This window comes from Drosophila persimilis, unplaced genomic scaffold, assembly GCF_003286085.1.
Source record: "Drosophila persimilis strain 14011-0111.01,24,50 unplaced genomic scaffold, DperRS2 tig00000606-arrow-arrow-pilon, whole genome shotgun sequence".
NCBI lineage: Eukaryota > Metazoa > Arthropoda > Insecta > Diptera > Drosophilidae > Drosophila > Drosophila persimilis.
In genome coordinates, this window is record NW_020825324.1 from 17371 (window position 1) to 29664 (window position 12294).

The 12294-nt window shown below is 51.6% G+C and overlaps 3 protein-coding genes across 5 annotated transcripts; 2 read left to right on the forward strand and 1 right to left on the reverse strand.

Annotated features, from left to right (window-relative positions):
* On the forward strand, nucleotides 1-3244 carry LOC6597249 (F-box/LRR-repeat protein 4). Its single transcript, XM_002022339.2, has 9 exons — nucleotides 1-797; nucleotides 875-968; nucleotides 1044-1251; nucleotides 1334-1969; nucleotides 2030-2139; nucleotides 2201-2531; nucleotides 2591-2782; nucleotides 2846-2915; nucleotides 2986-3244. Exons 1-9 carry the CDS (start codon nucleotides 474-476, stop codon nucleotides 3058-3060), a joined length of 2040 nt encoding a protein of 679 aa, XP_002022375.1. The 5' UTR covers nucleotides 1-473; the 3' UTR covers nucleotides 3061-3244.
* A 591-nt stretch (nucleotides 3245-3835) lies between these two features.
* On the forward strand, nucleotides 3836-9581 carry LOC6597251 (type I inositol 3,4-bisphosphate 4-phosphatase). 3 transcript variants are annotated; one of them, XM_026990798.1, is made up of 9 exons: nucleotides 3839-4017; nucleotides 4298-4422; nucleotides 4659-4817; nucleotides 4881-5156; nucleotides 5737-6258; nucleotides 6326-6875; nucleotides 6943-8260; nucleotides 8329-9062; nucleotides 9123-9581. In XM_026990798.1, the coding sequence occupies exons 2-9, from the start codon at nucleotides 4305-4307 to the stop codon at nucleotides 9253-9255; spliced, it is 3810 nt and encodes a 1269-aa protein (XP_026846599.1). In that variant the 5' UTR covers nucleotides 3839-4017; nucleotides 4298-4304; the 3' UTR covers nucleotides 9256-9581. The 3 variants fall into 3 exon arrangements, with proteins under 3 accessions (XP_002022377.2, XP_026846599.1, XP_026846600.1); XM_026990799.1 differs by lacking the exon at nucleotides 3839-4017 and adding an exon at nucleotides 4082-4147; XM_002022341.2 differs by lacking the exons at nucleotides 4659-4817; nucleotides 4881-5156 and having other exon boundaries at nucleotides 3836-4017.
* Nucleotides 9521-11125, reverse strand: LOC6597306 (39S ribosomal protein L38, mitochondrial). The gene is made up of 5 exons (XM_002022342.2): nucleotides 10975-11125; nucleotides 10756-10911; nucleotides 10322-10682; nucleotides 9961-10259; nucleotides 9521-9898 (listed from the first exon to the last, which is right to left on the reverse strand). The coding sequence occupies exons 1-5, from the start codon at nucleotides 11123-11125 to the stop codon at nucleotides 9612-9614; spliced, it is 1254 nt and encodes a 417-aa protein (XP_002022378.1). The 3' UTR covers nucleotides 9521-9611.
* Between the last annotated feature and the right edge of the window lie 1169 nt (nucleotides 11126-12294).

The following is a 12294-nucleotide window of genomic DNA, read 5'->3' on the forward strand; positions in this document are numbered from 1 at the left end:
ATTGTAGCCAAAGTCTTCACAAGCACAAACACTTCCAGGGAAGTGGCATAATTAGCGGCAAGCATATGGAAAAACAAGACTTTTGCCGCCTCCCGAAAACAACAGGAAATAAATTTCAAAGAGGACTTTGCAATTGGAATGTCTAATTGGATTATCAGCGAACAGCGACAAAGAGGAACACAACGACGTCTTTCCAATCACATTAAGGTCTGGCCCTGCAACGTGAACAAACTGGCCACAGCAGCCGTCTCAAGGGCAAGGACAGCGTATTTACAAGGACCGCGGCGCTAATTTCCCTTGGGCCATTCAGCTGGAGGCGCAACCTTGTGGAGCAGGAGGAGCTACGACGATTCTGGCTGGGTTATGCCCAACGTCTGCCCTGGAACGTTGAGGGAGAAAGACGGTCGCTGTCGCTGCTGTCGAACGATACGTTGAGACTGACCTTCGGCCAAGGCCTTCTGGCCAGTGCTACTATGTCCCTGCTGGCCCTCGCCCAAGCCTCCGCTTCCACCTCCACCTCCAGTTCCAGCGACACTGAACTCGATGCCCAGATCGATTTCTCGACCATGCTAATGCAGCGCCAGCGCGAGCTCAGTGGCTGGTTTGGTTGCGGCAGCAAAATGCAGCCAGACCAAGTGGAGGATCAAGGCTACTATCTCGAGCAGTTTGTCCTTGGCGTGCTGGATTTTAGCTCGCAATATGGCATCGAGTATAGCATCTCGTACACGGCGGCCAATGTGATTGGCAGGCCATCGAAATTCCCCAACTACGGCGACTACCCAGAGACCTTCACCATGGTGAGTGCCACCCGTGTGCCACCCGCTGTGTGCCACACCCCTCAAGTGTGTTAACCGGCAAATGCTTCTCTCCACAGCGCACCTACGGTGACTGGTGGCAACTGGCACCATCTGCCACGCGAGAGATTCAGCCGCAGAATCTACCCAAATTGGCTACACACGATTACATTGGTAAGATCAGATCTCCTATCTCCTCCATTTAAGGCTTGGTGGCAGGTACAATATTTGGTTCTCTTCCTGCTGCAGTGGTCTACTTTGAGGATTATGTGGTGCCCACGGAGGTGGCCATTTTTGAGACATTCAATCCTGGGGCTGTGATACGCATCTGGGCTTATGGTTTGACCAAGCACTGGACCTGCCTCTGGGAGACCTTGGACACCGATCTGACCGCACCAACGCCACGCAATTCACGACGCTTTGCGCCGACGCTGAAAAAGACCACCATGATAACAAAGTAGGGCCTAAATCGTGTACCCAATTGTGAGCTTGGCAATTGTGGCATCCTTACTAACTCTCGATTCCTTTGACCCGAACAGAACGATACGCATTGATTTCAACCACAGCCGGCTCAATTACTACACGGAAATCGATGCCATCATGCTGTGCGGACGCACAGTCTCGGGTCGTCTTATTCAAAGCATTTTGGGGGAGCAGGCACGCGCCAACAAGTCCCTCTCGCCGCTTTCGAAGATGGCCAGTGGCCAGATGGCCGGATCCATCACCTGCAAGCTGCGGTCACTGGAATTCAAGCCGAACTTCAGGGAGAAAAGTGACACCAGCCTGCACGAATTCATCAGCAATGATCTTGGCAAATTTATGATGGACAACCGCCTCGAGGATCCTCTGGCCTCAGTCTCTGCCTCAGTCTCTGCCTCAGCCGCAGAGGCAGTGCCGCCTGGCATGTGTGTGACGGATCTGCCGTTTGAGATCATCTTGAAAATACTCAGCTACCTGGACCTTAAGTCACTGTTTCGCGTGGGGGGCGTGTCGCGCACCTTCTACGACATCTCTACTCATCCGCTGCTCTACGCCGAGCTCAACCTGAAGCCCTATTGGCTGGTGGCCAGCTCGGAGCTCCTGTGCACTCTGGCCCGCCGGGCCACCATGCTGCGCAAACTGGATCTCTCCTGGTGTGGTGGCTCCAACGAAATTTCACCCACCGAATTCAAAAAGTGAGTCCTTGCTTGTGGAGATGTATTAAAATCTTATTCTTCTTATGGAATTCTTTACAGATTTCTGACCCAGCGAGGCGATAATCTTACCCACCTGCGGCTAAACTCTTGTAAATTTCTAAACGCCAGCTGCATTGAGAATGTGGGCATAGTCTGTGATAATCTGATTGGTATGTCGCTTGGATTTTCTCTTGGGTCTGGTCTCATTGGTTTTGTATGTTCTTTTGTCAGAGTTGAGCCTGCGTAATTGTGCCACTGATCCGCCGCTATTGAACTTCTCCTGTCTGGCAAATCTTAAGAACCTGGAGCGTCTTGATCTCTTCCAAACGGCCTTCGATACAGAGCTGCTGCTCAGCATGCTCGAGGGCAATCGCAAGCTTAAGCATCTGAATCTAGCCTTCTGCGGTGTGTCGGTGAATATGGACGATGTGGCCGATCACCTGGCCACGTACAACACACAGCTTGTATCGCTGGATCTGTGGAAGGCGCACTTTCTGTCGGCTCGAGGACTTTTAGCCATATCTCGGTGTTCTCAGTTGGAGGAGCTCGATCTGGGCTGGTGGTATGTTCTAATGCTTTCGGCATTACTTATGCATCTGTTCATGTGTATTCTGCTTATAGCCTGCGTGAGGCATCGCTGGGAGATGGCTTGTTTCAGTTGCTGTCCAACTGTCCCAAGCTGAGGAAGCTATTTCTGTCGGCAGTGCGGGGCACCACTGAGCGGGATCTCATACACATTGCCACGCTGGGCAAAAACCTGGAGCAATTGGATCTCATGGGGATACTGAATATAACGCACGAACGTATCTACGAGTGGGTTTCATACTCTCGATTCGCCACGAGCACAAATACCAACTGCAGCTTTATTTCTTTCAGCATTCTGGTTCATTGCCCCAAGCTTCAGCTGTTGGATCTGAGTTTTTGCGAAAACATTATGGAGCGTGAGGTAGTGAGCTTAATACCTGAACTTCCATCCTTCCCAAACTAGTTAATTAATTAATTAATTTTTTTCGCAGTTCGATGTACTGGCTGAATGGTCGAGACAGTTTAAGGTAGATATCAAGAGCAGCCGCATCTTCGATACTAGATAGGTGATCGCAGGAAACGAGAGTGAAGCCACCATGGCCATATCTTGTAGCTATTATAAATAATGGATGTGCAATTTGTATGTGTGTGCGGCACTCTCTCTTTTCCGTTCCTAGTAAAATTGTACCTTTTAATATTGTTTAAAACAAAACAAACCTGTGGGAAATTTTATAAAATCCTTCAACTGCATTCAAAAATGTGCTCTGACTATTTAATATTTATTAGAACATGGAACAATAAGTTAAGGTTCGATTAAGTTGAGCGCAACTATAACGGTTTCTTTTGCTGTTTTATTGGTATCGATTTTATCGATATTAGGAGTATGTTTTTCAGTAAAACCAACAATAATATATCCATCGGTATATTCCTGAGGGTCAGACCGTGAAGATAAGACACACTGTTCGCAGCAAAAATTTTAAAACTATCTCGCTAAGTTATTTTTTCATCGATATTTTTGCAAAAAATGAGTCGTATTTTGAATGGGCCATAAAAGAGGGTATGCACAACTGGCAAAAACAGCCAAGGCAAACTGCAAGCTTCGTACGAACCTCACCTCGCGAGTTAGGACAACATACCTTGAAGACAGAATCGGCTTTTCGTCTCCAAGGTATATTGGGCAAATGGGGTGGATTTCTTCTTGCATGCGTTTGCATTTTCTGCACCGTTTTGGCTGTTGTACATACCCTCTTTTTCCTCCCATTATGTATCAAATGAGTAGTTACCGTGTAGTAAGGGTGTAGTTCTTGTGGAGAATTTTGGAAAATGAAGCCAAAACGCAGCTCGTTTATCTAAAGTTTATCAATATATTAGTCCAATAAATAGTAAAAATAACCCAAATTAGAAGATATTGACTGGCAATCGGATGACTCAGCACATTAACCGAGAGCAGGAGCCGACGTCGACGCCGCCAGCTGTGCAGCCAACGGCAGCAATAACAACAAAAGGCAGAGAGAGGAGAGGAGGTGTGTATGTGTACCATTTGCTGCTTTAGCCCACCGCCCACCCAACGTCCTCGCCCATCTTGCGCGCATCCCCGACCCGCCCCACCACGCATCTTCACTCCAGTGGGCACACGTACACTTTCTTGAGCGTGTAATTTGGTTAAATTATTAATTCGCTTACCCCCCACATATGTACGACCGTGGGCCCTTGCCCCAACGCCGCTCGTACAGTGGGGCGTGCCGGGAATTTGCTTGCCGTTTGAGCTTCCGTTCAATCGTTTCCCCATATTTGCCTTTACAGTGTCGCCATGCGCTTTAACAAGTCGGAGCTGAACGCCTTGGCCACCAGTCCGGCAACCAAGTTCGACAAGGAGGGCCTGCTCATCGTTACGGATCGCCAGGAGGGATTCCTGTGGCGCAGTGAAGGTATGTGTACATGCCAGAGGTAGCGTAGCAGATAAGCGGTTAATCACCCAAAACGTATCCCACGTATTTTTAGCCCTGATCACATGCCATGCACATGCACATGCAAATGCAAATGCTCATGCCATACACACTGACACTGACACAGACACACACCCATGCACACTGCTGGACCGATAAGTCCAAGTCCTGTCCAAGCACTCTGCTTATATGCACAATTCCATTCTCCCTTCCCACAGTCAGAGTCGAACGCTGGTGCAAGCTGCGCGGCAATCTGCTGTTTTGCCTAAAAGACAAGGATCCCAAATCCCCAGTATCGGGTGTCCTGGTTCTGGAGAACTGTCGAGCCCGCATTCAGAATGAAGACTGCGACCTGGAGGGCTATATATTCGATTTAGGTGAGTGATGCTTGCTACGTGCGGCCTATGTGAATTCTCTTGCTAATCTGTTGTGTATTATAGACTTTAAAGACAGTCCAACGGAGCGCTTCATCAGCTACTCGTCGGCCGAGCGCCTAGCCTGGGTATACAGCATTGAGCAGGCGTCCAACGAGACGCTGAATCTGCTGATCAACCAGCTGAAGGAGCAGATTGTGGTCAAGAGCAGGCAGCTACCTCTGGCCATGGGCAATAATATTGATTTGGGTGTGCCAGTGCCACCCGCAACGATCCAGCAGCATCAGCAGCAGGAGACAGCGGGGGACTCTCCTCCCGTGGAAGTAGCACCGCCCTTTGAAGGTGATCTTATACAGTTCTAACAAAAACAAAACAAACGAAGAGAGAAAAACCAAATAATGTGGATGTGGATGTTGTTATTGTTTATGTTTCAGTTTGTTTTTTTAGTTAACAAAATTCGCTCTGTGTCTCTCACTCGCACTGGCCCACTCTCTCGCACTCGCTCTCTCCATCCCTCTCTCTTTGAAACAGAGAGCTGTATCCTACTCACTCGCACTCACACTCACACTCGCAGTCGCACACATAAATCTCATTTGCATTTCCGTTACGCAAACACAAACACACACGAAAGAAAGCCCATCGTCATTCCATTCCATTCCAAGACCATGTCGCTTCCATTGTATATATCTTTGTATAACTGTATTTGTAAATTTAACGGGCGATTGGTTTGGGTTGGGTTGCAAGGAGATCGATCTCGCACTGGAAATGGGTTTTATTCTTGGAATAAAATTGAATTTTATTTTTGAATTTAAAACGGAAACGAGTTTGTTTTTTTGTTTTTCGTTTCTTTCCGTTTCGTTTCTTATTCCAAGCGTTCCTGTCTGCTCGGCTCTGATCTGTTCTGATCTGCTTCTCCTTCCAGAACTGGACCTCTCGGAGCTGCCCATCTGCGAGACGGCCTTGTCCTGTGATAGCCTGCCGGTAGACACCTTCGGGCGTGATCCCAATCCGCGTGTTGTCTGCTCGGTGCTGCAGCCAGGGGAGGATTGCCTCTGGCGCGAGCATGCCCGCACGGAGCTCCAGGAGGGTACACGCACGCCGCAGTTCCTGGCCACGATGCGCTTCCAGCGCAGCGCCGGGTTCACTGCCTCCACACGTCTGCGTTTCAGTGTCCACGATGTGCGCGAGCGCATGACGCTGACATCGGTGCCCCTGGGCCATGCCGAGGTGGCCCTGGGCGTCATACAGGACACCACGCGACTGCGTCTGCCCGTGGGTTCGCCGCGTGGCGAATGCGGCTTCATTACTCTTGTTTCCTGGTCACCGGAGGCAGCCGTGGAACCGGGCCAAGCGGCAGGCAACGGCTTGGCGCCGCCCCCCCGGTCCAGCACACAACTTTTCGAAACGGCTGCAGGGAGCAGCGGCAGCGGGAGCGGCAGGCGAGGTAAGTGCTTAACGAACCGACGGACATGTCGCCAGAGACTTATGCACTTTTCGCTCTGGTCCACCAGCCCATCGTCGCACTCAATCGCTGCCACCGAAGCTTGGCGTGCGCCTGTTTGTGCCGCAGCAATGCGGCCTGCAGAAGGTCTGCGCCAAGCCTCGCTTGCACACATATCGATTGCATTCCTCGCTCGGAGCGGACATCAGCGTGCAGGAGACGCTGCTGGAGTCGCGTCTGTGCTGCGTGCTGCCCCAGCAGCTGCTTTCCATTTGGATACAGCGCGAGAAGGAGCTGCTGCAGGAGATCTCGGGCATGGGCGAGCTGAGCGGCGAGTGGCGATGGCGCCAGATGAATCTGCTCGAAGAGCATTTGCGCCTGCTCAAGGACTACTCGCAGGCCAAGCAGAATATCCAGCAGTTGGCCCGCGATGGGGTCTTCTTCAAACGGTCGTCGGTAAAGACGGACGAGTCGCTGGAGTTTCTGCCCGTCAATCTGCACGTGCAACGAATGTGGGCCCAGAACGACACCCTGCAGCGGCGCGGGTTCCTAGACATAGTGACGGTGGGCGCCTTCACGCGACACGATGCCAAGGGTCGACAGTGCGGCGGATTGATCAAGTGAGAGATTGCATCGCAGTGGATTCTCGAAGGAGTCATTAACCATATCCCTTTGTTTTGTTGGCAGACTCCTGCAGGAGAGCAAGTCGTGGAAGTTGGAGCAGAGCAATGCCTGCAAGGTGCAGGCAGCCAACGATGCCGTCCAAGCCACCAAGCAGCTGCGCAAGGAGATCGTCGAACTGATGTCCCAGCTCCTGCAGCTGGCCAGCCGCCGCTGTGTCACCGACATGATGCCCCTGTGCGACCAGATGGTGTCCAAGACCCGCACTTTGCTGAACATCTGGGAGCCGAGCATTGTGAAGGAGGCGGTGGACTTTATCGAACAGCATCGCATCATCGAGGAGCCGGAGAATGTACTGATGGAACCAATGTCCCCATTCCGAAAGATAACCCAACAGCTGACGGCCCTGGAATTAAAGTCCCCAGAGCTGGAGGACTTTGCCACGCCGGTGGTGGCCCCGCCTGATCTGTGGCCCCGGGGCCAACCGCCGCTGATGCGCTCCAATAGCTGGCATCCGAGCAACAGCTCGCCCTCCAGCTCCCTGGACATTCGTGCCATTGACTCGCTGCAGCACGTGGTCAAGTGCTACAACGAGCATCTGCGTAGCCTAGAGCAGGGCGCGGATGGACTGCGTACTGAAAAGAATGCCCTGGCTGAGGCGGAGGCCACATATCAGTCGCTGCCACTGGCATGGCATGCCCAGCCACAGCCACATCCACATCCCCATCTACAGCCCGAACCGACTCCCATTCCCGCTGCACTGCAGCTGATCGATCTGGATGAGATGAGGGGCACAGTCCACAATCCGCAGCCGCCCGCAGGATTCCTCGACACCAAGCTGATGAGCTCCTCGCCCTCGGCCAACTATTACCGGCCCACGGAGGAGCCCGAGCCCCTGGATCTCACCCAGCTGAACATCGAGGCGAGTGTGATGTGCCTGGAGTGCAAGCTGAAGTTCTTCTGTGGCCGTCGCGACAGCCCGGCCATCCGACTGCGTCATCCCAAGCCGCCGATGAAGCGCGAGGGCTTTGCCGTGGCCCCACAGCAGCAGCAGGCGCCGGCACCCGATGTGATTTCGGCACCCGAAAAGCCCACAACGCAGTTGGAACTGGACCTTAAGCCCCAGCCAGCAGCAGCAGCAGGATCCTCAGGTTCGGCTGCCGTCAAGAAGGGCAACAAATTCACAGACGGATTGGACCTATCGCTGACCACAGACTGGGCCGCCGAACTGCGTCCCAGCATGCGCAAGCTACGGCATGCCATGGACAGGCTGCTGAAGACGGCCCGCCTAATGCACTCGGTCCAACGGCTGCAGCAGGATGTGCGCTGCAATCGTCTGCAGGCGAGCATCATGTATCGCCGCGATGTCTGCTTCTCTCAGGCGGTAAGAATGGGGATCCACCGCCAAATGGGATAGTAATAGTAAAGTAATCCTTGCTTTCTCCCCCACAGCTGACGGCTCTGGTTAGCTCTTTGATGCTGCGCCTTTGGGGCAGCGAGCTGGACATGGCCTATCTGGTGATGCTCAGGGATCTGGGGCCGCTGGCCTACTTTGAGGGCCTGTTGACGCTCTTTGGCAACGAGGCGGATATGTGGAGCGACATGTGCATTGCCATTGAGGATCTGTCGGCCGTCAGCTTTCAGCTGGTGCGCGCTCAGGGCGAGGCCACGCTGGCGCCGATGCCACGCATCACAGGATCGCGTCAGGCTCTGGAAGTGCAGCTGCCAGTGCCAGAGCACTCACTGCCCGGCAACGGCACCTCCATTTCGTTCAAGATCACGCCCGTATTCTTCAACATCGGCATCAATGGCAAGGCCACCTATGCCGAGACGGTGGGCCAGACCCGGGAGCAGCATCGCTCCAATTGGGACAACTATCTGAGGCTCAGCCAGTACTACGGGCGGTATCGCAAGCTGGGCCTAGGCTCTGTGGACGCTGGCGAGTCGCTGCAGTCACTCCTGGGCTTCATGGAGCAGCAGCTCCGCGCAAATCTCTCCAAGAATGTAAAGATTCTTCATTTGGCCGAGGATGCCTGCCGTCTGATGGATGGCCTGCGTTTCACCTCCTGCAAGAGTGCCAAGGATCGCACCGGGATGGCCGTCACCCTGGAGCAGTGTCGAGTGCTGGTACGTGAATTTCAGCTGCCGGCCAAGCACGTGCCCTACGCCCTGAGCACCATGAGAAGGTAAGTCCTGCCCTAAAACTGGCTTAAATTAAATTATATTCCGTTTGTTATTTGGTCCAGCGAGGGCACACGAATGGACAACGTCCTGAAGAATATTGGCACACGCAAGTATGCCTTCCATTGGACGCAGGTACCATTTCTGCCGGCCATGTATAGGCCACCAGTTGGCAGCTACGGCAAGGCGCAGACCTAGTCCACTTGAACTGGACAGACGCCAACGTATAGAAAAAACTGTGCCAAAAAAATCGAAAAAAAAATTTTAACCGACAATTAACAAAACCAATTCTTGAAAAGGAAACTAATTAAATTAGCACATTCGACAGACAATTGTTAAACGCATCACACGATTCCCCCCCTTACCCCTTAACCAATACCCCCAGTCGACGTATTTATTTAGAATCTAGAATCCCAATCCCCCACGTAGTTGGTAGACGCGAAGAGAAGGGAAGGCAACCGTGTACTTTATCGACTCATGTACTTCCAGTAAATAAAAGAAAGCGAACTTGTTAACAAATATAACACTTAAAAAAAGCAAATTGGAGCTTCCTTCTAGTAATCCTGTATGCGGCCAGTGCCCAGTCGCTGTTTGCGTATCTCTGTCTTCAGCCAGGAGGGCACATCCTTGATGGGATGGGCATTGGGAAAGCGTAGCGGCTTGGCGGGCCCATCGAAGGGATGCGACTTGGCCAGCTTGCGCTGCAGGTATTCCTTGTTCAGCTGCTTCTCGTCGCGATGCTTGTCCATGTACAGATTGAAGGGCTGTTTCAGTGGAAAGAATTTCTGATCAGCAAGATACGGTTTGGGGAAATCGTACTCATAGACAGGCTCCTTTAGATCTGCAGTAAAAGAATCCAGTATAAACCAAATGCAGGAGTAGAATCTCTGTGTAAGAACGCACTCAAAACATCGTGATAGAACTCCGTCAGCGACTCATCCCAGTTGGTTTGATAGAAGGCCAGCCCTGCCGGCGTCAACTGCTCCTGATGCTGGCGATAAAACTCCAGCGTGCTGAATGTGCGCTTTTCCAAATTGCTATAGTCCGAGGAGGCCAGCTGGTAAGAGCTAAGATCCATGGCAGCCTGCTGCTTGTACAGCACAAAGACCATGCGCTGATAGCCCACGCCTTTGGGCGGAAACGGTGGCAGATATTCAGCTAGAACCTGGCCTGCGCTCACCCTGCCATTGGGTATATTGGCACTGCAAGGCAGAAGAGGACCATCAATTGGGAAACCATGTCAGATAAGGCTCCTGATACCTACATGAACCAATGCAGACACTCCGCTGAAGGATTGGTGTAATGGGCATCTGGATTGGTGGCCAACAACGTCCAGTAGCTATCCTGCCCCGCCGCCGACTTCCCCGTAATGGGATCCCTTTGACCATCGAAGCTCACGAGTGGCGTCTTGGCCGCCTCCGCGGGCTTGATCACATTGCCATTGTAGACCGGTGTGAGGGTGTCGCCACCCAGCTCATAGCTTATGCTGAGTGGCACGCGGGGCACAAAGTAGGCGCTGCCATACAGATGTTCAAAGATGCCATAATGATCTGCGAGCAGGCGTAGATCGTGCTGGCCGGTCGTCTGCACATATGTCTGCTGCACTTTGTCCAGATCGATGATCACTGCAGGAGACAATACGGCACGGCATAAATGACAGGTACACATAAGGATCTAGTGGTGCTGGATGCTACTTACGCTTTTGGCTGCGTGCCAGTTGCTCCAGTTGTTTGTTGGCCCGCTGCATCTTTAGATGCTCCAGGCGGGTCTTTAGCTGGGCCGAGCGCGATTCCTTGAGCTGTGGAAACCCAATGTTGATGCGGGCCACCACCTCAGGATCAGTCACAGTCTCCTCTGTGGGTGGGGAAAGTGAGTTTTTCAGCGCGATTACATCAACAAATCAGGAAAAGGGCTTACCCCGCAAACGTTGTTCCAGCGTACGGGCCACGCCGGGCGGCTTGCCACGCAGCCTATGGCCCTGGCGCGTGCTAATGAGCACAACCGTGGCGGGTGTTCCTCGCAATCCATGGTTAAGACCGCTTTTCATTAACAAATTGCTAAAAGACATTGTGTGTTTTATAAGTTTTGTAAGAAGAAGAGGTACAGTGTCCCCGCGGATTTATCGGTAAAATATACCGTCCGACCCTCAGAAATATACCGAAACATACCGCCTCATTTTCAAAATATACCGTAAATATACTGACGAATTCAAGTTCTATTTTACATATTCCTCGTTTTTGATATTCCGTCGAATATTACTAGCTATGCTATATACATAGATCTCTCAGTCCAATCTTCTGAAGGCTATATCTCAGACAAATGGGGCCAGATCGGCGAACGGTCAGCTGTCCCGGGATAGTGGGGGTCCTGACTGTCGAACGGCATCAAAATGTCGACTACGAAAATGAGGCCGATTTTTGGCAAATTTAATGATGTAACCATCATGATTTTTTGCGAAAATCGTGAAAAAATGGATGTCCCTTTTTCCGATTGCAGTCGATTGGCAGGACTCGCCCGATCACGGAAAGACATGCCGCACCCCGATCGGCTGCCGTATTGCAGAGATATAGCGTACAGAAGAAACCAGTATTTCAAAGACATGCAAATCGTAGTTTTTGGAAGGCTATATCTCAGACAAATAGGGCCAGATCGGTGAAGAGCCAACTCTCCCAGGATCGTGAGAGCCCAGACTATCGAACTGCATCAAAATCTGGACTACGAAAATGAGGCCGATTTTTGACAAATTTAATGATGTAACCATCATGATTTTTTGCGAAAATCGTGAAAAAATGGATGTCCCTTTTTCCGATTGCAGTCAATTGGCAGGACTCGCCCGATCACGCAGAGACAAGCCACGCGCCGATCGGTCCATAAATAGCCGAGATAAAGCGTGCAGAAGAAACCAGTATTTTAAAGACACGCAAATCCAAGTCTTCGGTAGGCTGTATCTCAGACAAATGAGGCCAGATCGGTGATCGGTCAACTCTCCCGGGATAGTGGGGGTCCTGACTGTCGAACGGCATCAAAATGTCGACTACGAAAATGAGGCCGATTTTTGGCAAATTTAATGATGTAACCATCATGATTTTTTGCGAAAATCGTGAAAAAATGGATGTCCCTTTTTCCGATTGCAGTCGATTGGCAGGACTCTCCTGATCACGAAAAGACATGCCGCACCCCGATCGGCTGCCGTATTGCAGAGATATAGAGTACAGAAGAAACCAGTATTTCAAAGAC